The 26,382-nt window shown below is 39.4% G+C and overlaps 2 protein-coding genes across 5 annotated transcripts; one reads left to right on the top strand and one right to left on the bottom strand.

Moving 5' to 3' along the window:
• Positions 1-850: 850 nt before the first annotated feature.
• Positions 851-17,948, bottom strand: ehd1a (EH-domain containing 1a). The gene is made up of 6 exons (XM_077532079.1): positions 17,206-17,948; positions 11,624-11,721; positions 6,150-6,391; positions 3,563-3,733; positions 3,315-3,479; positions 851-2,245 (listed from the first exon to the last, which is right to left on the bottom strand). Exons 1-6 carry the CDS (start codon positions 17,592-17,594, stop codon positions 1,712-1,714), a joined length of 1,599 nt encoding a protein of 532 aa, XP_077388205.1. The 5' UTR covers positions 17,595-17,948; the 3' UTR covers positions 851-1,711.
• Positions 17,949-21,001: 3,053 nt separating this feature from the next.
• Positions 21,002-26,281, top strand: ubxn1 (UBX domain protein 1). 4 transcript variants are annotated; one of them, XM_077532164.1, is made up of 10 exons: positions 21,002-21,039; positions 21,525-21,589; positions 21,676-21,729; positions 21,808-21,908; positions 22,069-22,150; positions 23,272-23,463; positions 23,545-23,596; positions 23,666-23,776; positions 25,485-25,668; positions 25,765-26,281. In XM_077532164.1, exons 2-10 carry the CDS (start codon positions 21,531-21,533, stop codon positions 25,803-25,805), a joined length of 876 nt encoding a protein of 291 aa, XP_077388290.1. In that variant the 5' UTR covers positions 21,002-21,039; positions 21,525-21,530; the 3' UTR covers positions 25,806-26,281. The 4 variants fall into 4 exon arrangements, with proteins under 4 accessions (XP_077388290.1, XP_077388293.1, XP_077388292.1 ...); XM_077532167.1 differs by having other exon boundaries at positions 21,016-21,043; XM_077532166.1 differs by lacking the exon at positions 21,002-21,039 and adding an exon at positions 21,050-21,319.
• Positions 26,282-26,382: the final 101 nt, after the last annotated feature.

Below are 26,382 nucleotides of genomic sequence, written 5' to 3'. Positions count from 1 at the left end.
TTGAAGTTAGCTGTTCCATACTTTAAAAAATGTCAGCTTTTTTTAATTTTTTTTTTTTTATTATTATTTATTTTTTAAAAAGCTTTTTCGGTGATTTTTTCAGTCATTCAAAAAATATTTTTGGAGATTCAAAACAATTTTTGGGAGATTCAAAACATTTTTTCAGTCATACAAAAATGTTTTCGGAGATTGAAACCGAGGTTTCGAGTATTGGCAGGATTCTTATTCCATAATTTCGCAGCTAACTCGAGCGCTAGATAGCTAAATTAATAATAATAAATGCCATAGCATAGCAGATAGAATAACGAACCAGAAAGAAAATTTGTCATTAATGTATGTGTGTCAAACGGTACATCCCGAATTTAAAGTTTAAACTTTAAACATTTTAAATTACTCGTTCGCACAAACCAGCGGTTACTAACATAATTTTTTAATCCAGGTATTTTTCCTCTTTCAACTTGGAATCTACAGCCATAACATGGCACACAGAAGCAAAACAGTAAACGTTTACAAGACATCATACCTAACAAAAACGCAATTCCATTGCAGTCATAAAACGCATTAAATCACTGAATTTTTCAGGGAGGTGAATTTTAGTGCTGACATTTTTACATGCAGACCATTTATATAAGTGCTAAAGTACAGACTAATCAAGTGACTCTGCTGTTGAGTGGTTTCATGGACAGTCAAAAGCAATCTGGAGTATGAGGCATAGAACGACAGGTTGTGTGCTTTCATGAAGTAGTTTTGTCCTCTGTGCAGTGATCGTGCTATGACTCAATATGACCGACAGAGGGCAGTATATGATAAATATATATAAACTATTGAACAAAACCTACATAGCCAAGAGCCGAATGATAAATGTTCCTTTTTATTTATCTGGCAAAATAACAAAAAGGGAAGCATTTGGAGTCAATGCCAGGAAATACAAAAATATAGATGAAATGATTTATTTCCTCTCTTTCTCCAAATTGACAAAATTATATTTCTTTGGATCAACAAATAATGTGGACTATATACTATAAGACATCTTTTACAAATTTGGGTTCAGACGCGTCATGAAACATCCTGCTACCTAGTGAACAGGTCCAGGATGCAGCAAAGTCCTCTCAGGTGGAAAAATCACTCCACCCTCGCCCTCCCCGTTTATTTTTGTTAAGTGCAGCTCTGGGGAAAAAATGAATGACCACTGCTATTTTTAGGTGTGTTTGAGGGAAATGAATAATTTTGTTCTATTCTGTAAACTACTACCAGCTCCCTAACTGTAAATGCATTTTTTTGTCATTTAGAGAAGTGATTCTCAAAGTGTTATGGTAGTGGTATGCAGGCTCCCAATTGTGGTAAGCAAAAGAATCTCTGAATTAAAAGTTCAATGCACTGCATATTTGCGCCAGTGGCTTTTAATCCAATACAGTACATTTCAGTACATTTGCATGTGTATTCATTTATGCACTATTTTTCGGCAACTGTATTTATAGTAAACATTTGTTGTGTTATGTTTTGATGTGGTACTTGGCGCAAGAAGTTTGAGAACCACTGATTCCAAGCATTTATTTGCAGAAAAGGAAAAAAACAAAAATAACCAGTGTTTCTTTGGTCTCAATTTTTGTCCAGAGCTGCATTTTTAACAACATATATCCTATATTTCACAAGAAACCAACTCCTCAGTCTCTCTCTGGTGTTCGGAGAGTCCCAAACAGGAAGCGGCGCTCTACTCCTGCAGCGTGGCCTCGCGCTTGGACGGGGGCACCAGGTGGTTGGGCAGCGTGGCGGGCAACTCGTGGCCCTCCAACTTGACTTTGATCAGGTGGTTGGCCAGGGCGAACTCCTCGTTGTCGAGGAGGCCGTCTCTGTCCACGTCGGCCAGCTTCCAGATCTTCCCCAGCACCGTGTTGGGCAGTTTGGACTTGAGCATCTCCTTCTTGGCGGCGGCGCCGGACACTTTGCCGTTGATGGGCGAGAGCGTGTAGAAGATCTCGTCGTACGAGGGCTTGTCGCGGTTCACCACCCACTCCAGGTCGTCGATGCCCTCGCCGGCGCCCTCGCCGTAGCCGTGGCCGAAGGGGCCGCTCATGGTGCCCTCGAAGGCGCCGCCCTTGACCGAGTTGCTGGGCAGCGCCGCCTCCTCCTGCCGCACCAAGGCCATGAGGCGGGCGATGTCGTTGGCCAGCATGTCCTCCACCGCCTCCAGCAGCTTGGGCTTCATGGCGGCGAACTTGGAGAAGTCGTGAGCGTTGAGCATCTCCTGAGGACACAAAACAGGAATTGGGGATCGAAATAGACCTTCCAGTGGCAGAGCACGAGCAGGATTTCCTGGCAGACCAGGAAAAATAAATCTGGTCCACATCCTGGAGGGGAACGTCGGGAAAGAGACGTGACGGTGACGGTGCAGTCAAAGCTTGCGTCGGTTCGTCAACACTTTTGGCATCAAACGTTCTGTTGAGCATTCTCTTGCAGAGTAAACATTGTTTGCTGTTTTATTAACAAAGTAAATACTTGAAATTGATTCATTCCATTTCCATAAACGTAAAAATGCTTTGCGTCTATTAATTTCAAATTGTCTTTCCCCATTGAAATGAAATAAAATAAGAATATAAGGACTGGACTGGCCTTCAAATAGCAAAAACCTGCAAATAATTGATGCAAATTAAGTTGCCTTGACAGCTCAAATAAATAAATACATAATCAACATTTAAAAAAAAAAAATGTATATGAAAAAATAAGCCTTTTACTGTGAAAATAGGGGCTGGCTTCCCCATAAAAATAAATAAGTAAATGTTAAAAAAAAATAATAAAATTAGTGACTACATGAATCCTTTGTGCTTACTCTAAAAACATACATTAAATACAATTTACAGAACTAAACTGTTTTCGTCACATTTTAGCTTCAATTCAATGGGCGTTGTGCTTGCCTTGGCCACCTGAGGGCAGTATAACGCTGAGACACACAAGAAGAAGAGTTTCAAAACTGACTCAGCTGAAGCAATATTAGTTGTTTTTTGTAGATAAAGAATAGTGTTTCTACTTATGCGTTTCAACAATTGTGTTCATATACTATCATTGAAGGGGTCATAATGACCACAACATTAATGATATTCATTCACCTGTCTGTTTTTTGCATTGTTTGTTAGCATTAAGCTAAACACGTTTTATTAAGGCTAAGCTATGTGCTTGTTTTAAATACACAATATATACATTTTCTTTGTTGAATGTTTTGCTTGAAAGTAAACTTGATATTCGGTCTGGAAGTGTCAAACATCTTGAAGCCTCTTTTTTGGCAGAATTGTTTCACTAACTACCAAAGGTGACCTTACCTGCATCTTAGCAAGGTTGGGGAAGTCCCCAGGTGAGATCTGATGCTCCTTCTCCACCTTCAAGTAGATCTCACCCAAGTTGGAAATCAGCTCCTTCTTCTTCGACTCCTTTCCAAACACACTCGGCATTTCCTTCTTCAGCGAGCAGATGATGTACGCGTGCACCTGAAAAACAAAAAGTCACGCACATGTGTCACGTCGGCATGTATACTTATTAATTAACGGGAACTGATTGTACAAGCATTCACCTTTGCGAGCCGCGCTCGCTTGATGAGGTCGTTGAGTTTTCGTAAAGCGGCGTTGCGGGGCAAGGACTGGATGTCCATGAAGAGGTCCTGTTCCTCGGCCTCAAACAACTTCCTGTTGTCGGGCACCAGCAGGGGCTGCGCCCAAAACGAGCCGATGTACACGCGCACCACCTGGAGGGAGGGCCGACGCATCGACAGGTGACGTGAGAAGCCTGCGCCCGCATCCGTGACGGTGATGGCACAGCAACGTGGGTTGAAAGAATCAACAGATAATCAACCGTGCATTTGTGAAATGTAAACAAGCCACATGAGGTAGCGTGAGGACGGAAAAACAGACACTAAAAAGTCCTTCAAGGTGCATTCTTGCAGGCTACTAATCTCAGTGAATAATTGTCCACATGACCCTTTGGTTCTTCTGGGATATGTTTATGACTTTCGCACGAGTTCAAACATTAACTAAGGAGCAAGAGAAGGGGGATTAAAAAAAAAATCACGTCATGTGGAACCAATCAGTGTGGTGCATTTATCGTAAAATGTCAAGTCATAATCCAATTATCGTTTGCCACAAAACTTTTTGATCCAATGACCTTGCCAGCAAGCACAGTATGGTGACTGCCATTTTGTTGGGAAACTAATTTTCCAATCCTCACTACGTAACATTTTGACTGCACCGTGCTGGGGGGAAACATCCTTGTTTTAAAAAACAAAACAAACAAAAAACCACGCAGCTCCTCAGCAGTGAAAAGTTCATATTTTGTCCAGAATTAATTTGATAACTTCATTTTTTTTATGTACAATTAATACCTTTAAAAACATTTTTTTCCTCTTGCTGTCGACTGATGATGACGACATCACCTGTGCCGAGGTAGTAGGCAACGACCAATCATAGCTCACCTGTTTTCTGGGGTTGGTCAGCAAACTGAGCCATGATTGGTCGTTAACCTACTTCCTCAGCACAGGTGACATCATCTTCAGTTGACAGCAAGTAGGAAAAAAAAAAAAAAACTTTTTAAAAGGGTATTAAGTTACCACATCAATTATAGACAAAATATTAACTTTTTACTGCTGAAAATGGCTCAATGAGTCAAGTATCCCTTTAATGCCAATTGAGTTGTTTAAATTTAGATATTTGTACCTTTTTATTTTAACATGACTAATTTAATAAATTGTTTGGTCTAAAACGAACTTGCATAATTGTGTTTCAAAGCAATACATTTTTCTTAATATATAGATTTTTTTACATGTTTAAACATGTTCTAGTTTTCTACCAAAAAAAACAAACGATTGTCTTAACTAATTTGCTCCCAATAACGTCTAAATACGTTTTTTTGTTAATGTTTTAAACATCCCAAAGACGTATTTATACGTTTGTTTGTTGTTTTTTTTTATGCTAGAGCATACAGAAGGCTTTGATGCAGCCTCTCAACTGCAAAGAACGGTTGCAGAAATGGTAGTCCAGCAGGTGGCAGCAGAGCAAAGGAGACCAACCAGGGCCATCTAGAAAAAAAGCTAAATTACTTACAATTTTAAATAGATTTGTGAAAACTGATGAAACTTAGCACTCTTCTAATGCTAATTGCCGCAGAACGGAAACAGATAGAAACATACTTTTTTTTCCTGATGAAAGAAGAGACTTTAATCTTTCTTTTGATAGGTTCCATGCTTTTAGAGCAATTGAAAATATTCTGTGGGCCTTGCAAAATCAGTCAAAACTCAGTAAAACAGTCGGGAGCGAACGGGATTGCTTCTGTGAAAATGGCTGGAGTGAATGATTTCAATTATTACCAAATTAATTGTGATTAATATTTTCTTCATAATCGAGCAGCCCTACTTCATTCACTTCATTTGCTTTTTAAGAGTGCCTGATGCTCAAGAAAACTGCTGATTGTTGTGATATGAGATTTTCTGAATGTTTTTAGCTTGTCCTGTCAAACTTGTTTTGTGGGTTCGCTGCTTGATCAGGATAGTAGTAAGTTTTTATTCTCAATTCTTTTTGTATACTACTACTACTACTACTACTACTAATAATAATAATAATAATATTTATGTATGGAATTTGTTTTTGTTTTGTTTTCGGGGTTTTTTTTTGACCATGTTGAATTTTTTGCCAATGTACCGAATAAATTTTTATTCATTCATTATATTATTATTAATATTTTATCTTTTTTTTCTAGGCTAAATAAATAAAGGTTTAAAAAAAAAAAAGTAATTATGTTATCGACAGTTCATAGTCATTAAATTAATGTAATATGACAATATTGAGTTGACGTTTATGCAATCAACCACGAGAACTAATTACAGTCACTAATCACCCGACAAAAAGAGAGCAATAAGGTACTGAGATATTGGACAACAACCTTCTATAAATGTTTTTTTTTTTGTCAGGCCTGATTTGTACAACGTTTCATGAGTATTTGTTCAGGTTTAGAGCCTCAAAAACAGCATTTTTCTTTGCAAACAGCGTATTGCCACGGCAACAGCGTACAACAAAATAAAAGCTTATCAATTCTTGCCTTCATAAAAGGAATTTTAGGTCGAACCCGACATAAAACCACAATCGATGTGCTGCGGATGAGATACCTCGTACCTCTGGCGTGTTGATGATTTTGCCCAGGGACCACATGAGCGCCCCGTAGACCCGCATCAGCTGCTGGGTGCTGATCTGGTCGGCCTTGTTGAGGACCACGCGCATTTTGTCCTCGTGGTTCTTGAGTGCGCGGATCACCTCGGAGAACTCGTCCGAGATGTCCAGCTTGTGGGCGTCGAACAGCAGGATGATGCGGTCCACACGCTCGGCAAACCACTCCAACACGGCGGCAAAGTCGTACCCTGCGGGCAGGAGGAACATGTGACGGTGAGGAATTCACATTAACACTTTTTCTGCCACACGTTATAAAAAAAAATGAACAAGAAAAAGAAAAGAAATACAATGCTGCCATCTGCTGGCCATACATAGTGAGTGTTTTTGATTCCACAACTCATTGACCAGGCAGCACGCGCTGCACTTACATGGTGAAGTGCCCATTGATAAAAAAAAAAACGTGGTTGACATCATTTAACGTTTATGGCGGCATACATCGTGATTTTACTAATCGTTATTAAACGTTTTTGGCGGTCAAAGAGTTAAGTCCGCGTGTGTATCAATTCTGTTACATTCCACACAAGGCTAGTACATTAACAGTGTGTTTTCACATCCACTTGTGTGGAGGAACCAATACAGGAAGATTTGCTTCTTTGCTCAAGCGTTTTGACACTGAGTACATCCACAAGTTTCATTACCTCAAATGGAGAGTTCATATATTCTTCCATAGGACAATTTAAAGAATTTCTCAGGCATTTCACGCATGTTATGAATTAGAGTATTCATACAAATATATACTGTACATAGAATCTAAACCAAATTTGAACCAGGGTTTGGGAACCTTTTTCCTTTCACTAGGGCTAGGTATCAATTCTAATTTCCTCAAATTGATTCGATTTTGATTGAGTTCAATCCGATATTAAATATGGAACATCAATTCTTCTTAAAAAAACAAATCAAGGACATGATGAAAACTCCACAAGCATTAAATGCCAAATTAATGCTGGTAACACGTGATAAATTACTTAAGTGATCACACAAACTGAGATGACAATATTTTCATAATTCTAATTCAATAATTGTAAATATAAATTAAAAAGATTCTCAATGGTCTTAAAGTGCAATAAGTCAGGTCCTTCATAAATACACTAATTGCAAGAAAACAGTAAGACTTTAAAAAAAAAAAAAAAAAACTATTTTCTTGGTTTTATGAATCGATATCAGGCTCAAAAATGAAAAGAAAAAAAATCATTTGATATTATTAGATGTTTTTTTTTGGGGCTTTTTTTTTTGTTTTTTTAACCCAGCACTAATAAAAACATTTGTGGCTCCTCAAACGCTTTTCTGTTTGTCAGGGTTAACAATTATTGATAATTAAACAACTATAGTATTAATTTTTCAAAGTTTCACAACATTGACAAATTGTGCCTTGAATTTCAATTTAAAAAATCATGAGAGTAACGAATTGTAGCTTGAATTAATTCAGTAAAAAAAAAAAAAAATAAATAAATAAAAAGAAAAAAGTTGAATAAAATGTGAAAAACCAGTGTGACACAATAGATCGTGTTACAACTTTGGAAATTTCACTGTACTTTTTGACTTTCACATTAAAAGAAGAAATGATGGTGTACGAACGCGGTCATATTTCTTAATAGCAGAGGGGAAGAAAGGGCAAATGCAAAACTGGTTCATGTTTGAACGCACTCAGCAAGCAAACTTTTCACAGAACTGCCTGCTATAAAAGAAACTTCTAAGCATCTAACATTCATTATTGTACACATTTAACACAAAATTAATCTGATTTTCATGTTTGTTCTTGATTTCAAACATACTTAAAAAAGCAAGTTTGCAATGCGCATTCATTTCAAAATTAAACGTTTTAACTCCACTCAAGTCCGTCAAATAGGGTTTAATTATTGTTAATCATATAAAAAGGGTGGAGCTATATATTGACCCTGGTTACCTTTTAACTAGCATTACTGAAACCAAAGCATTGTGGGTGTCAGCGCTGGCATTGAAATGACCTCTGCCTGACTTTGTTGTGAAGAAGACTTTCAAATCTGAAATCCGGACGGCTGATTGAAGTGCTGACTTTTTCCGTGCAGACGCACGTCCGACTCCTTTATTAAGGTCAAATTCCACAACTAAAGACTCATATAAAACTTGAGACTGCTCGCCCCGCTAAAAGTGGTTCACTTATTTTGAGACTTCTATATACTAAAAATATTACTAAAACAAACTACATTTTTGACTGTCTACAAGTGATTATTTGCAGTTCCACCAAACAAACTGGAGCTCAAGCGGCATTCCAGGACTGATTATGTCCGACCTCAGAATCCTGAACTTTCTCCACGAGCAGAGGGTGTGGCGGATAACAGAATGGATTTGATTAGAGGCGTGTCATCGGATCTGTCCGCAAGTTCATCTCGTTTGCGGCGCAATCTACAATCAGCAGCGCATATCTGCTGCACACGCATTCCTTCCTACCCTTTGTCTGCTTGGGAGCACGTGCACAGAAAGGCGTAAGAGAGAGAGAGAGTGGGGGAGAGTGGCGGAGGGAGGGAAAGAATTAAAAGAGCGAGTGAGTGAGGTCAAGTGAAAGTAAGCTGTCATTTTCCTGTGTGTGCCTAACGTGTGAGTAGAGACGACATTTTCTACGATCCCTATGGGAGACAGCAGAGGACATTTTTCTCATTCTATCTGCTCTCTATTTTTTCCAACTTGAGAGGCAGCTGCACAAGCATGAGGCTCACTTATAGCCGGCTTGGACAACTGCTGCTCCTTCAACATATGACGACAACGCGCAAGGATGCACATACACGCCTTATAGGGCAAAGAACGTCAGAACAATCAAGACAAACATGAGCGTGACTCTTTTCATCAATCTCGTGGCCGCTGAGTGATAGGGCGTAACTAACCAACAATCTCATTTAGTAGAAATTAAATTTGGGTTGAAAAAAAAAAAAAAAAAAAGAGGGATCACTTTAGTTTAGTTGAGCAGTTTTGGAAAGAATTCAAAGTTGGACAGAGACAAAAATAATACAGTGACTTAACGGACTCTGGATTTCACAGACAGAAAATATTGTCAACAGGATGGGTCCAGTAAATTTCCGAGCAAGCTCACATGCCTACATGGCGGCCATCTTGGTAGGGGCAACTTTCCTCATCAAAAGAAAGCATTTTATGTGGAACCGCCCCTACTACTGTCAAATGAAAGTGACATCAGAGTGCCTTCGGGCTCGCATTGCAAACATCACATGACCGAACCCAGAAAACAGTTGAGCCCGTTGGCACTTTGACGTCAATTCAAGTTGCAGCAGGTGACAGTACACGACAAAATGGTCGCCCTCTGAGGTGGATAAAAATACAGGTGAATTTTTCTTAAAGTGGAAGTCTTTCTTGACAATAATATGTTATATGTGAAATCACTAGTCGAAACATGACATTCTGATTAATATTACATTTTTGGAATATGCCTTATGACGCAAAACCCAGCTGTTTTTATCCAACTCTAGGGGCGGCCATTTTGCTACTTGCTGTCGACTGATGATGACATCAACGTTGCTCAGGGCTTAGGCAACAACCAATGAGAGCGCACCTGTTTTCTGAAGCTGCGCTGTGATTCGTTGTTACCTGAGAGCTGAGCAACATTGATGTCCTCTTCAGTCGACAGAAAGTGGCAAAATGGCCGCCCGCTGAGATGGATAAAAACGACTGGCGTTTGCTGCTTAACTCAATATTAATAGTTGGGCTGCATAGAACATATTTTTGTTTTTTGTTTTTTTGTTGCGGGGGGGGGGGGCTTAGTGGAGGCACACAGAACATATCACAAGGAAAAAAAACTGACTTGATTTCAAATTGTAAAACACAACTTGAGTTTAATTAGCTGTTCCCCTCAATTTGAACTTATTACCAAACCTACAAGCTTCGCAATCAATTTGACATTTTCTACTCAGCCAAATCATAGATAGCATCAATTCAGTTTACTGATTTCATCACGTTATGAATCACCAAATAACACTGCGCCTCATTTGTTGACTACACCAAAAAAGTTACACAATCCAAGTGTTACACAATGATTTTTATGCTTTAACGTGTTCTCAATTCTTTCAATGAGTCAGTGACAGGAGGCCTCGTTGGACCTAAATTGTTCTCTCTGTCGCCTTTGTTGTCCAAGAAACATTCCAGCCAGCAACTGTCACTTTGACATATAACTGTTTGACTGTCATATATACAAAATATTCTGTACAGATGTGCTAATGTTCCATTAAAAGTCAACAACATTAGCTTCTAACAATCGACAGCATAATGTTAGTGCACATTGAAGGAAGGGAGGTTTCCTGTAGTCTGGTGCCAGAAATCTGCATCGGGTGTTTCAGGTCTATACGCACTTGTTTGTATATGATACAGTTGAGTACAGTATTGTATCAGTGTTTATACACAAACAGGGCAAACTGGTGTACAGTACACTCATAAAAGGTGCAGGGCGTAGAAATAAAAAGGTCTCACTTGGTACTCAAGGTCACCTCAATATTCATCACAAACCTTGAAGTACTCACTACAGTAATTCTCTTTTTGGTAAAAATATTTTTTGATCCAGTTTGTTTGTATGACCCTTTTAAATATCTCTTTGCTGAACTCCTCGATTCACTGCAGCAGCTGCTGCTTTTTTTTTGTTTTTTTTGTTCTTGCACTACATCTCATGAGAAAACTGGACTCAATAAAAAACAGATTGCATATCAGCGCACGTGGTGGTGCCGACCTTCTTGTGGAAACTCTGAATTCTCCATTTAACTCCGCTTCCTTTTCTCAGACGGCAAAAGCCCTCTATCGCTACTTCCTCTCGTAGCGTGCGCAAAAAGGAAGACGTTTTTGCGAGTCATCTTGAGTCACACGAAAAGTGTGCACGTAGCACTTTGGAAGTGAGAGTGCGGCGTGTGAATAGTGACTACAAACGGATGCACGGCATTTCCCAAAGTTGCGGTCGAGAGTGTTTATTTACTTAGCCGCAGGCTTTTAATTGGGGCAAGGTGTTTAATTAAATAGAGAACGCAACAAAGATATGTGGCAGTCATATGTAGTCGGTTACAGTTACCTAGTGATATTGTTTCCCTGAGGAAAAAAAAAAAAAAAGTAATTTGAGGTGTGGTGTTTACTTATTCAACTTTGAAGAAACATTTGATGATGTCATGAAGATGAACAGAAAATTAAGCGGTGCGGAAGGCGGGGGCGGTCTACAAAACGACAAGGAAATGAACTCAAAAGTGCTGCAGATTTACATGACCCGTTTTGTTACTTTTTGACCCCAAGGGCCAAATGAAGAGTGACACAAGAACGGTTTTACCAGCTAACAAACAAACTGGCTTGAGAGGCAGCGCTTGTTTTTGTGCCATTTTCACATTTGAGCTTCCTGTTTGGTTATATTCATGCATGATTTGCTCCGTGTTGTACTTGTGGGGCGTGGTGTGTATCGGCCAGACCTCGACTGATCCTCTGCTTCTCTCCTGACAGGATTCCGGGAGTGTCGATGATGCTGATGCTTTCCAGGACCGGGTTGGGCAACTGGGCACACATGAACCTATTTGGGAGGTAGTACAGAAGAAGAGAAAGAGAAATAAAAGGAGGAACGGAGAGAGTGGAAACACAGCATGAGGCAGGATGGAAGAAATGTGAAAAAAATGGGTCCATGTGTACATAAGTTGAAAGTAAATAGACAATAATGGAGCTTGAAATAACTCGTTTTCAAACTCAAACATGTGGGGAACACCTGTTAAGCTCCTGTTGAATATTTGCCAAACAGACTGGATAATATCACCACGGTTGAGATAGAACTTAGACATGACGAGCATTTTGATTATTTATAGCTACTGCATGTTTTTGTTTGACCACCAGTCTCAATGCAAATGAGCCCAACATTGTGTTGCAGATGGTTAAACGAGGCGGTCACATATTGCGAGTGTTTGGGGAAACACACTGACAAGACGTGATGAATTACCAGCGGAAACATTCACTCTGCAGCACAACTGGCTGATCTATTTAGTGGCTGTTCTTATTGGGGAGTTTTTAACGATTTGAAAATTCCATCGTGATGTCGATCGGGGTTCAATTAATTGTCCATCCCTGGTCAGAAATCAAGTCAGATTATGACACACAGACATATACGGAAGTGTAGAGCTGCCAATGTGGAGTAAACATCTTTGGCTGGCGAGTATGTTCGAACATAGTCGCAAATACGTTCGAACGTACTTGTAGGCTACATGCTACAAAGTTAGCTTACCTTCCCATAATGCCACGGGGTATTATTTGAGCATGCGCGACTGAAAACAAAACCTCATTTTTTAGGCATTTGGGCCACATTAAACAGTGTTCATTCGTAACTTTTACGATTTATTATGTGTGCCGTGCATGATTTAGGTTTGTCATTTTTCTCCCCATCATGCAACGGGGTATTGTGCCTGCGTAGTTGAGTACCACAACATTATGGGAAGGTATGTTATCTTTGAAGCATGTAGCCTACAAGTACGTTCGAACATATATGCGAGTATGTTCGAACATATATGCGAGTATGTTCGAACATACTCGCCAGCCAAAAATGTGTACTCCACATTGGCAGCTCTACGCTTCCATAGACATACAGTACATTACAAGTCAAAATGTGTTTTTTTTGCCTCAACTGTTGCTGTTGCAGTCAGGACAAAGAATGCAATTGTCAAGACAGCCTGGAGCTTAGCGAAGGCCTTGTCGCGTTGAGTCAAACTGAAGTGACGCTCAAAACAAGAGCTCAGAGGCGCTGGGTCATGAGACTGAGGGAGCCTTGCTTTTACTTTCATGCTGAAACCACACGAAGGCATGCGCCAGAGGTCTCATACCACACAATGGAAATAGGAAAATGAAAACCGAGCTTGTAACGTATGCGCCGGCCTTGTGATTCTATACTGTTTGTTCTAGATAAGAAACGTGCAGGATTTTTCCGCCCATGCATCATAGCTGCCGGCATGCTTTGGAATTTTGGCTCAGGGCTTTCCATTTAGTCGTCAATCCCAATAGTTTCCAACTAAGAGCTTGTCTGAAACAAATATGAAAGGATGAAGTTGGAATTTTACAAACTGAGAGTGGCTAATGCGAGATCCGTCACGCTTCAATTATGTAGCAAGCGGGTGCAAGAACCTGCAGCCGCACATCCATGCTAAAATAACGCCAAATGGTTAACATCTGTGTCCTGTGACTGAAGGTTAGGTTCAAGTCTCACTTTTTGACCTTTGACCCTCCACCACACATTGTAAACCCGCTTCCTGTTGACGAAGCGGAAACTAGTTTGGAGGCCGCCGTCTTAAGGTACAGGAGAGAGATTTGTGTCAATTTTGTTTCATCGGCTTTCAAATCCAACCGTCGACACGTGAGCAAGTAACCCAGTATTTGCTTACATTTGCTTATATCTACAGACGACCCGGACCGGATTTGTCTCTCTACTGTCCATCCCAGTTCGAGGCTGTGCGTGCGTCAGATTCCGGAAAAGCGCAGAGTCAGTGTCCTGGAATTAAAAGGCCAGGAGAAGGACAGGACGAAGCGGGACCAGTGCGGAACTTACACTTTGCTGACTCAGCTTTTTGGGGCCTGCGACTCAGTAGTCAGGTTTCCATTGCATTGTTTCAAGTTTTTTTTTTTTTTAAGCGAATTGACTGAAAATGCGCAAAACGGACATGCGACTTATGCCCGTTTCCATCTGTTCTTCTTTTGCAAATATTGAGAGCGGACTCTGCTGCTGTAGTTGGCGGTATACAGTATAGAGAAGTGAGCCACCAGTAATTTAGAAGAAGAAGTTTACTTTTGTAATTCTTGATAAACTGTAGCATTTCCTTTCTTGTTTTCCATCTACAATACAATTAATATTCGCTTCTTTAATTAATTCAAAAAAGATTTCTGTTTTGTTGTGCCCCTAAACATACATTATTTTATCGTACGACATTGCTTTGAGACTACAAACGTATGTGTGACGTAATATCCGGCCAAAACGTGTGACGTGTAACCAGTCTTGCCAGCAGTTATTTGCAAAACCTTTTTCCATAGCCAAAATTCACACTTTCCTTTTACCGATACGCTACAAAATCCACCACCTCTAAGCGTAAAAAATTTTCTTTTTTTCTTTTTTTTGCAAATCTTGGGCCCTTTTAATTTCTAGCATTTACATTCAATTTTATTTTCACATTTTTTGAAAATTTGAATAAAACACGTGGATGGAAACCCAATTACAGCGGAGGCATTTTAACTACAAAAGTAAGAAATTGATGCTGCTGTGAACGTATAGGGGAGACATATATCAACTTTGGACTTAATGACTGAACAAGCTAGGGAGGGTTCAAAAGAAGGAAAAAACAAAAAGACACCTGTTGCTACCTTTGGAGTTTGAAGAGGTGAGGATCACATGACTAACTTGCGTTTCCATTTTTTATCAATAACTGCTTTTACCAAAGGTTAGAGTAATTTGCAAGCTAAAAGACTACTGTTAAACAACTAGACCCTTAAATTAGCACCTGATCCCTCTTTGATTGCCAATATTAACATACAGGAATAAAATCTTTTAAAACGTTTGGTCTTGACTTACAGTAGCATTAAGCCAAAACAAGCACCACTCCACATCGACAACTCCTTCTACTATAGATGCTAAGCGGACGTTCAAAAGCGGACCACTGGTCTGTAACCCTACAGGACGGCGTCCAAAAGGGTGACAAATGATGCAGAGATGGACAATGGGCTTTGTTTATGCACAATCTTATCTGGTTTCCTCTCACATCTGTAATACACTCGGACGGATGAATCGTCCGCTGTGAAGCCCGGCACCGCCACGCTTTCAAAAGGTCTTATCTGAGATGCGCTATTTTGTTTTCCTGAGCTTGACTGATGTTGTTTGGCAAGAGTGTGGAAGAAAGGGCAAACAATTTGCAAAATTGCAGGAAGTGATTGCAATGGAAAGTGGAAATATCTCATTAGACTGCTCTTGCTTGTCCTGATACATCAACAACAATGAAGGAGTACTCGCGCCGGCTGATATTATGCTAGGAAGGTCATATTAGTAAAAATTCCAATTGTTTTGTGTATAAATAAGCTGAATGGACTGGGGAAACTGTGAGAACAGAAAATAAGCTGGCTATGGATGAGAATAGCGGTTAGCCCAGATCACTCGACCGCTCATCTTAAAAATATTCATCAGAGGGCAGTGAGGAAAGAGGGCAACAGTGTGAAAGTGAAGCTCCATTTTCCTCACCAAAATGTTATGTCTAATAACGCACGGACAACAACTGTGTGCTAATGAGAACTTTATTCATGTCACATGATCCACCCATACATGATGTAGGGCACTGTGTAGTAGTGCTGTCACTATCGAATATTTTTAGAATCAATTATCCAAATCGATTAGCGACCAATCGGATTCATTTTAATTTTGCATTAACGTGCAATACAAAAGCATTTCCCCGATTACTGTTATTAACCAGTGATTGTTTATTTTGTACTTCATATTTGTTTAGCGATTTAAAAAAAAAAAAAGGGGGGGGGGGGGTGATTGTTTTTAAATTACTATTTTTAATCCTTCCAAAACACATCAAGTCTGTTCATTACACAACAATGTGTGTGGACTTTGTTTGGCTTTGATTGTTCCAGCAAAGGGTGCCCCCACAGTGGGGACTGAGGGGGTGGGATGGAGAGGCATCCATCCATTGTCTACAGGAAGTAGTACTGCTATACACAAACTGCTTCTTTACACATCTGATGACACAACAAATCCACAAAAACAGGGTGGATTAACATGTTGTAGTATATGAACATGCTTGCAGGAGCTATGAATCATGGATCAGACCACTTCTGGTGCCGTTTTGTGGTATTAGAAAAACAGGAGATAATCCCTTAACGTCCCACAAAGGGAGGTAATGAGGAGGTCAGTATCTTTCTCAAGCATACTTTTGACTGGAATTTTAATCTTGTCTAACAAATATAAACCTCTATTTTCTTCCTCAACAGGATTACAGTGGATATAAAAAGTTTACACACCCCCTTCAAATGCAATATTTTTTATAGGGTACAAAAAAAAAAAAAAAAAAAAAACAATGAGCCCAATCACATTCAAACTCATGTTAAATTGGAGTCAGCACACACCTGCCACCATTTAGAGTACCGCCGATTAAGGCAATGGAAAAATCAATATACTAGTTTCAGTTTGAGTTGTAGACTTTTTGAATCTGTATGACTAAACGGCCCGAGTGTCTGAATGAATGAGCTTTGACTCACTAACTATGATCTTTTGGGACACACATGCTGAGTCAGTCTTGCTTAAAAAAAACGTGAATGTCAGCCAATGACATGTGTGAACCTTTAACCTGTCGGTACAACACCATTGCACAAGACCTCCTTGCAGTGGGACAATAAGGGAGGTGGCTTCCCTGCTGCTTGTGTTAAGAATTGTACGGTATGGAAGTAGAAAAAGTAGAACCCGTTACCCGGCAACGTCACCTACAAGATTGTCTTCAGTCAAGAGGCCACTTGAAGAGTGTCAGTGCCTGTGCCAGGTGTTTACATAGTATGTGGTTAAAGTGGACTGACAAAGTGGGCTGAAAAGTGGAAGGAAATTTCACCTATTTGAATATACTCATGGTTGAGCTTGAGTTCATCCCAGCTGAGTGAGAGGAAGGGTACCTGTAGACAATTCACGCTCACATTTCACACCTATGGACTATTTAGTGTCAGAAAAGCGCACGCAAACTCCAAATAGGAAGGCCGGAGTCGAGATTCGAACCTCGGAACTGTGAGGCAGACGTGCTAAACTGTTGCCACAAAATTGCCTCATATTTGGGAAGTGATGAAAGTGGGAAACTCACACAAACGTGACACAGCTTATTGTGTAACAGCCGGTCGCTAACAGAAACAGAAAAAGTATGGCGTGAAAAAGGGCGTGTATGTGGGGGGGACGGCGTGTAGTCTTCATTTAGACGTTACGATATAATATTTCTGACACATTACCAGACTTATGTACGATTTGGTTCGCTTTTAAAACTTGTGAGTAAGTCTGTACCTGTTAAGGAAGGCGTTTCCAAAGGCGTTGAGTTTGCGGAAGGGCTTCTTCGGGTCGACGACCAGCGCGTTACCGGGGATCACCCCGTCCTGATCCCCGTGCATCACCGCGATAAACGAGTCCGTGGTCGGCTCGGGCCCAATCCGCATACCGGGGAAGTCCTGCTCCATGAGGTGGCGGATGAAAGTGGTTTTGCCGGTGGAGTACTGTCCCACCAGCAGCACCATGGGCTTGTTGTCGAAGTCGGCATCTTCGAGGGCAGGCGAGTGGAAGTCGTGGAATCGATACGTGTCCTCCAGAGGGAACAGTTTGGTCCGGTAAAGCTGCCGTAGACCGTCCGCCACGTTCTGAAACAGCTCAGGGTCCTTTTTTAAGGTCTTCCTAAACATGGTGTATGAACTTTATTGACACAGGTGTGTCAGAATCCCCCTTCGACGTAAACCTGGTGTAATGGTGCGGCTGTCTCGCAGCGTCTCGAGGGTTAGCGGACCGTCGGAATGAAGCAATGGCTGGGCGAGGTCTGGCAAGTTTTTGTCCCCACCCTCCTCGGTGCTAGCAAGCCATACAGAGCCACACGCTACTTCCGACGACGAGTCAATTTTTAAACAGATGTCAATTAAAATTTTTAACATGTATTTAAAAAAAACAACATACATTTAGTTTAGAATTATTGTGTTGTGTTAATATTTTTTTTGTTGCTAGTTACTGCGAAAACGTTAATAACTTTTTACGTGACGTCAATGTCACCTGACCACCTACAGCAAGCCAGAGTGGCCTTTTCAGTCGCATTTTGCAAATACTAAAATTAGTTTCATTTGGAAACAGATTTGTATGAACGTTCGGATCATATAACTATGTCTGAGATTGACATATCTGTGCAGTTCAAGTATATAAAAAATACAACTTTGAATCTTCTCAATCTTTATTTTCAGCATTTCCGAACATGAACAATATGAACACAACATTGATTACCTTGCATAGCCCTCAGCATGTTAATATTTTCATCTCGTGAACTAGTTCTCGTCGCTAACATTTCTCTTCACTACAGGTTTGGAAAAAAATACATAACTGGGGCTGTGTTAATGGATATATTCTCCTTCCACTCAGTGTCACTTCAGAATTGTGTTTCGCTGAAAAGAGTCTGCGCGATGGTAGCCCATGAGTGATATTTAAAACAAACAGACATTCAACTTTAATATTCAAGTCACAAAATCTAATCCTGCGGGCCGCAAATGGCCCCTGGGCTGCGAATTTGAGACCACTACCAACATTAGCATATTCTGACTAATAAATAGTCATGGTATTAGCAGTAATGATACTCAACCACATTAATTTTTGTTTCTTCTTTCTAATTGAAGGCCTGAAATGTTTAATTTGTAAAAATCTGACATAACTCAAGGCCCATATTGACTGGAGTCATTTAAGTGTACAGAATATATATATATATATATATATATATATATATATATATATATATATATATATATATATATATCAGATAATTTTAATACAAATAATATAATAATAATAATAATAATGCAATGTGGTTGAGTAAACATACATTATATGTAGGTTCACCATATCAATGAACAACAAATGAGGGACTGTTTTCATTTTTATTATATCGACAGAACACTTAAAAAATACAACAAATATAGAATGTACAGTATATAGAGGCTTGTGATGATAAGCGGTGTCCCTCCACAGATAACAGCAGCTCCACTGGAAGCCCAAGTTTTCCCATATGGAGATGCTGTTACAGCTGGTGAGACCCACAGCAAAAGAGCACAGCTGCCAGCCAGGACTTGTGAGGAAAATTGAATGTAGTAGCATTTATTTCAGACAATAGGAGGAAGGATATATTAGTTATTAAGAATCGCAACTAAACACTTTATCAGGTGTCAAGCTGTTGAAATTTCCATGATTACGTTGGATCTGGACGAAGAGGTTGCACACATGACATTACAAGACATAAATGTCTAAACGTTAAATTGGGTTTGGGGAATCCCTGCGTTTCTTGTAGCTTCTGGCTTGAGCAACAACTTCCAAACAGAAACCTGCTCACACATGAAATATTGCTGCCCTCTTATGGTCACAGTTTACTGACTGAACAAATCATTAAACTGATATCACAGCTCTCAACTGATAACACGTGTAATAAACCTCAAGTCAAGTACCAATGCATGTCCTTGGCTTTTACCCCCCTTGAGATTACATTTTTACTCTTATGATACCAATAAAATAAGGGTCATTCACCCGGTGAATGAAAGAAGAATCTGTGTTGGAAGTCAAGACAAAAAAAAGCTCATGCGAATACATACTACAAGTTCAAATAAATGTTTTACTTACAGCTATGTTATGAGGTTATTTTTCCAGTCAATTGTGTTAATCTTTTCAGAGCAATTTTGCAGAATTTCCGCAATCAGGAATGAACTTTGACCTTTAACACCATCCCTAAGTGAGGAAAACAGGGTCATAAAGTAATTCAAGTTTGCACATTCACCGTTGTTTTATTACAAAAGCTTTACCTGTTATGTGAAAATGAGGCACATTTCTTTGTGTTGGCTGAATTGAATGAGTTACATTTACTACAATACCCATTTATATATATATATATATAAATAAATAAATATTTGTGGACACATGGCAGCAGTGATTTTGTGAAGATCTTCTCTGTTACACAAATGGCAGGGTGTGACACTTTACAATAGTGTTGATCATTTACAAATTTACATATGAACAAAGATTATTGATTTGCATACCAACTATTTCTCTTACCAAGCGTTCAGTACATTCGCTCATTTGCCCTTTTGATTTGGTCCACAACTGCTTTGTAGAGGGAGTCAAATATATGGTTAATGCTCGACAGAATTTTAAAAACACAAGATAAATAGAATACATAAAATATATGCTATTCATATTTTAGGCCAATGAGAACGCTGAATATTTAAAACATAGTTAACTGCACAAGAAGTCCATACTTACAGACTAGAACATGGAGTCTGGAACATGTAGAAAAGGGAGAAAAAAAAATTAAAAGAAAGAAAGAAAATCATTACAATGAAAAAGATGGTAAGTGTGACTAACACATGGTACGATTGGTGGAGAGCTGTTCTGAAGAAGGTGAAAAGTAAAGAAAGTGCTCACGCTCGGACTGGCTGCTCCTTAAGACAGCAAGGTGGGCGAGAAGGAAATTAATCATTACAATTACTGTAAATATGTAACAGACCCACCCTGCCCATAAAACTCAAAAAGCAAATGTCATTGTGTTTGTACCAACCAACAAACAGACACCATGCGATTAAAATAAAATAAAATACATTAAAAAAATAAAAAGACACACCAGCACGTTTGGTAATCACTGATCGTTATTTAATTCTGTCTAAGGAATTACAGTGAACTGACTAACGCAACTATGTGGGGCAATGACAAAACACAATAATGGCTGGAGTGTTTGTATGTTTAAAAAAATAAAAAATAAATAAATAATTAATTATAATCGAATTGTCCTTTACAATTGGTTGCATTTATTATCAATGGGATATCCAATTTCTTACTGACTTTTGTCCAAATATATAAATAAATCTATAAATAGATTGTTATGAATTATAGTTTTATTTAACAATGTAAATGAATTATAAACAATATAGTGATTTAAAATGGTAATATAATAAAATAAATGTTACAAATATTAATTCTATATAGTATTATAAAATAAATAGATTACTATAATAATAAAATTAAGCAATATTTACCCAATCTCTGTGCACATGCTATTCACCAAATTTGTCTCCCTTTGACCAACGCGGGCTTCCGTACTGTGGCAGTGAAGGCGTGAGTAAGCTAACATCTCTCCGTAATATTTACTTGTCGTTCCAATAGATAACTTAAAATAGCATAAGTGTGTTTGTTTCCATTAAACAATCGTTAAAATAATACTAGCCGAAGTGACGCTAATATTTGTTGGCACTGCGTTTTTGTCCTCTTTTGTCTCCAAAGCCTCGCTCGTCTGGAACGCTAACGTTAGCTTGGGCTCTTTGAATCCTAGCCACATCAATGCTAAATTAAGCAAAATTTTTCGTCGGTTAAGGCAGACACGCTCGACCACGCAGTGGTAAGGTAAATCTTACTCTCTGTAAGATTCATTTGTGACATTTATCATAAGTTGTAAAGTCTGTTTTGAACTGAATTCCTGAGCTTTCGGTTAAAAGTCACATTAGCTATGCTGAGTTGTGTCTAGCTGAATGTATGACGTAACTTCCGTCAATGAGAGAACATGAAAGTAAGTGAATGTAAAGAGGTGAAAACGTGTGTTTCAGCTGAAAATGTCAGACTTAACAACGCTTGAGAGCCTTTTGGAGATGGGCTTCGACCGGAACAGAGCGTAAGTGACAGATTATTTGAATTGCTAATACTGTTTATAGAGTTTAGGAGGAAGAAGAACAGCTTACAACTGTCGTGTCTTCTCAGAGAAAGGGCTGTGGCCAGCACTGGTAACCAGGGGATCGAACAAGCTATGGACTGGTGAGTCAGAAACACACAAGAGAAGAAAGGGTCAAAAATGAGCAAAGTGATGGTGATCTACATGTGTGCTTTCTTCAGGTTAATGGAACATGAGAATGATCCGGACATCGATGAGCCATACAAGCCTCCTGTTCTGGAAGCACTGGATGATGACCAAGAGCCTTCGCTCGGGGATGCAGGTACACGGAAGCTAGACCATTCAAATATAAACTGTCACTTTAACATTCTGCTCCATCCAGTTTTAGCATGTAAGCAACAAGTAAAACTACATGGCTTTGTAGTTGGTTCCCCTATTGTTGTTTGGCCTTTTTCATTAACACCTTTTGTTGTCTTTTGCAGTTGCGAGTGGAGAAGGCAGCCAGATTGGTGAAGCTGACAAAAAGGCCATGACAGAAGAGGATAAACAGCAGCAAGTTAAGAGGTCAGAGTTCACATCAGGGTTGTAATAGTTGTGGATGTTTCATTTTAGTTAGTTTGTATAGCTTTTTGTGTACGTGTGTGTGTGTTTTAAGTAAATACAGGGTTATTTAGTTTAGTTTTTAAATACAAGGTATTTGCCAAGTGAAAGACTTATTTTAAAAAAAGGTCACTATCTATTGTGTAGCACAAATCACAAAAAATAAAATTGTATTAACCAGGGCTAGATTTATTATTATTTTTTTTTTTCTTCCATCAAGCAGATTTAATTGACTTGAAAAATCGGCAAATAGAAGCTTTTCTTTGCAGATTTGTATTTTAAACAGCAGGGATGTGAATTGCCTAGTACCTGACGATTCGATCCGATACCGATTAATCCCAATATGAATTTACAAGTCGATTGTTGCGAATTTTTTTTACTCAAATTTAGAAAATACCATTCAGTAAACTTGTACATGTACACTGTAAGATTTGTATGAAAATGTATTATTTATTTATCTCAAACTTCAGTTTTATAACTGTGAGCCACTGTATTTAACAAACAGGTTGTAACCTTTTTCATGTTAGAACAGCATTGAAATGAAAATATTAAGTCTTAATGTTCCATTAATATAACATTCTTCCATGCTTAAGGTGTGAAATGTAGACGTTTTTTTTCATCAAAAATGGATGTTAAAAAATCGATGCGGCTGCCTATTGAATCGATTCGAGAATTGGGTGCTGTAGTATCGCGATATATTGCCGAATCGATTTTTTTTTTTTTACACCCCTATTAAACAGATTGCAACACTAGAATAAAAATGACATTCAGACACACCGCCCTGGGGAAAAAAAATATGGTCAATTTATGTTGACTTAATTATATATCACTTTCAAAGAGCCGTAGCTGTCACAAAGCGCTTGCAAAACACATAATTAAAAAATAATAATACACTTAACAAACCTACGCTTGGATGTTTGAAGCGGTTTTGATGAAACAGGAGATTCAAATTTCCTTTCACAGTTGATCATCGTCATAATCACAGCACGTGTGACGTCACACACGTCTGCTACAAGCTAGCTAGACTGCTATATAAAAAGTTTATTCTCGCTGTCACACCGATACCTGCCGCCCGTGTGCTGCAGACTGGAGGAGCTGATGCGGTTGAAGCAGGCGGAGCGGCGAGAGCGCGAGCGTGCCGAGGAGCTGGAGAAGGAGAAGCAGCGGAGGAAGCAGGGCCAAGAGCTGCAGCAGATCCGCAGCAAGCTGCAGGACGACGACATGAAGAAGCTGGCCGAGCTGCGGCGGAGAGAAAAGATGGAGGACAAGCTGGCCAGGTAAGGTCGCCGTGAACATCTCGGAGCAGGAAACGGTGATGGCATGTTGATTGACTGTTTTTTTTTTTTCCCCCTCACTAGGCAAAGGGTTAAAGAAAAGATAGCAAGAGACAGGGAGGAGAGAGCACGAAAGGTAGTTGGCCTGACATTTTATTTGTGGAGGACAAACAATCGTGAGTGAAATTTCTCTTACCTTGGGAAGTTTGGAGGTGAAGGAACCTCGAGCACATCTTCAGTCCAGCCCAGCCCAGTGTCACCCACCAGTCAGGGCCCACCCCCCACTAAGAAAGAGTACGACGAGTCCAGGATCCAGGTCAGGAATTGTCTTTAGTTTTCTCGGAACTTTTGGTGTTTGGTTCATCAATGAAGCGATATATCTCCTGGGTCATTTACAACTGATATTTAAAGTGGAAGTCAACAATATGTTATGTGTGACCTCACTAGTCTAAACATGACATTTTGTTTAATGTTACATTTGTGGAATTATGAGTTATGAAGCAAAATCCACCTCAGGGGCGGCCATTTTGCAACGTGTGATAAAGTCCTTTATTTTCTGTAATGCGATTAAAAAAAAAAAAAAGTCATACATTCTGGATTCACTTGGAAAAACTTGCAGGTGTTTCAAGTTAATTAGACGACTTAAGTGATTAGTTGAATAGCCTACTAGTCTACTTTTTCATGATATTCTAATATTTTGAGATAGGATATTTGAGTTCTGTTTAAGCTGTAATCCATAATCAGCAATATTAAAATAATAAAAGGCTTGCAGTATTTCAGTTGATTTGTAATGGATCCAGAATGTATGATATTTTTTATTTTTTTTATTGCATTACAGAAAATAAAGGACTTTATCACAATATTCTAATTTTCTGAGACAGTCCTGTATTTTTAGTCCAAGACAACATTAATTTTATTGGTCTAATTTTAATCAACAGAAACTCAACATTGTAGTCAATCATTTTACCCTTTTACATTTTTTTTTGTCAGCAGATAACATTGAACATTTCCATCTAATCTAAAATGGGGTATATGCCACGGAAGAGGCGGGACTGTTTTTTTGCACAACAGTTTCTTTCCGGTTTGGTTTGCGACGTGTGGGCTGCGTCAAAATACTAGTGCTTCCGACTTTGTGCCCCTTGGGTTGCGCGTTCGCAACCCGGACCGGAAATAAACTGATGTGCAAAATCACGTCCCGCCTCTTCAGTGGCATATATCCCATTACTTCACATAGAATTTTCTCTTTTTGATTTAAAATAACATCCCACACAATTACAGTATATAAACAAGTGGATATTTTAACTCTTATGTTACAAGCTAGTAAGTTAGCTAGCATTAATTAGCGGTTGGATTAATGTTACATTGCACTCGCTAGCTGCAGATTTGAAAGGGGGTGTGTCACTGTGTGGTTAGTGACAGATTAGCACAGACAGGATCATAATTTGCTCATAAACTAAAATGTCCACATATTACGCCAGTCTTTATGAAGTGAGCTATATTTTCATCTCGTCTTTATTAGTCGAAGAAAATGAGTACTGATTTAGTCCCAATTACTGCTTTTTAATGGGAGTGTCAGTCTAGTCTAGTTTTCATCCGGTGAAAAATGTGTGTTGACGAAAATATTTTTTCGTTAACAAAATTAACACTCGACTGAAGACATCAATGTTGCTCGGCTCAGGCAACGACCAATCACAGCTCACCCGTTTTCTGAATCTGCGCTGTGATTGGTTGTTACCCTGAGCAACACTAATGTCATCTTCAGTCGACAGCAAGTGGCAAAATGGCCGCCCCCTGAGATGGATAAAAACGGCTGGATTTTGCTGTTTCACTCATATTCTACGAACACAATATTAAAGAGAATACCATATTTAGACTAGTGGGGCTGCATAGAACATATTGTAAAAAGGGAAAAAAAAAAAAAGGGGGGGGTTGACTTCCACTTTAAACAGTTTTTTTTTCCTCATGCTGTTGACATCATGAGACCAAGTGGACCTAAAAGTTGATGAACGGTACCTCGCACACAGGTGCGTCTGCTGGACGGCTCCACTATCACGGCGGTGTTCAAGGCCCAGGAGCCGCTGGCGGCGGTGCGCGTCTACGTGCAGGTGAACGGCAACACGCCGGAGGGTCAGGACTTCACGCTGCTGTCCCCTTACCCACGGCACGTCTACACTGATCTGGACATGGAGAAGCCCCTCAAAGAGCTGGGTGAGACATTTTGTTGTGTTCGGCTGCACGTTACACAGTTCTGGCCAACTATTTTTTATTTTTTTATTCATTTCTGCTTGATTTGTTTTTCTTTAGGTTTGGTGCCTTCAGCTGTGCTGGTCGTTACCAAAAAGTGAGTTTAGGGGGAGCGTTGTGCTTCATGAGCCTACCTCACCACCTCCACTATATTTACGCAAGACTGGACCGGACCACATGACTTTAGTGTCAGACAGTCAACTGGACTAATGATGAAGCTTGAAGTTCGGTTTTCACTCATAGTATCAAAGAAGAAAAAAAAAAAAAGATTGTGTGGCTGGTTGGTTTCACCGAATGCTTGTTTTGAATGCAGTGACTAAAGATGTACATAGTGAATCGAGCTGGCATCTGACTGGTCTTAAAAAGGTCAACACAATACACATTTTAACTGGATTCCTCCACAAGAAACTATTTGACACTTGCCTTTTTAAAAGGGCCTTAAATTGAGTTTGCAATTTACTGATTTTGTGAGATTCTACTTTGCCAGTTTTTATAAGTCAGAATAAACTATAGTGACAAGTATGTCTGCATAATTGACTTTCAATAAAGCTGACTTGGAGAAGTGCGCTGGTGCTCATTTTACGTGTTGGGAGTATTTTCTTTGACCAAACACTACAAGTGGATGATGTCAAACGGCCTCAAATGGAGCGCTTCAAGATCCAAACATGTCTATGCAGA

Source organism: Festucalex cinctus, chromosome 9, assembly GCF_051991245.1.
Source record: "Festucalex cinctus isolate MCC-2025b chromosome 9, RoL_Fcin_1.0, whole genome shotgun sequence".
NCBI classification, from domain to species: domain Eukaryota; kingdom Metazoa; phylum Chordata; class Actinopteri; order Syngnathiformes; family Syngnathidae; genus Festucalex; species Festucalex cinctus.
Note: the sequence above shows the minus strand (reverse complement) of the source record. Positions and strands in the feature narration are given on the sequence as shown.

Excerpts from the sequence above, each read along its gene's own strand:
- ehd1a (XM_077532079.1), bottom strand. The coding sequence starts at position 17,594 with ATGTTTAGGAAGACCTTAAAAAAGGACCCTGAGCTGTTTCAGAACGTG. Across the intron at positions 11,722-17,205 it reads GGAAACGCCTTCCTTAACAG|GTTCATGTGTGCCCAGTTGC; the intron begins GTACAGACTTAC and ends CCTCCCAAATAG. Across the intron at positions 3,480-3,562 it reads AGCGAGCGCGGCTCGCAAAG|GTGCACGCGTACATCATCTG; the intron begins GTGAATGCTTGT and ends TTTGTTTTTCAG.
- ubxn1 (XM_077532164.1), top strand. The coding sequence starts at position 21,531 with ATGTCAGACTTAACAACGCTTGAGAGCCTTTTGGAGATGGGCTTCGAC. Across the intron at positions 23,464-23,544 it reads ATGGAGGACAAGCTGGCCAG|GCAAAGGGTTAAAGAAAAGA; the intron begins GTAAGGTCGCCG and ends CCCCCTCACTAG. Across the intron at positions 23,597-23,665 it reads GGGAGGAGAGAGCACGAAAG|TTTGGAGGTGAAGGAACCTC; the intron begins GTAGTTGGCCTG and ends TACCTTGGGAAG.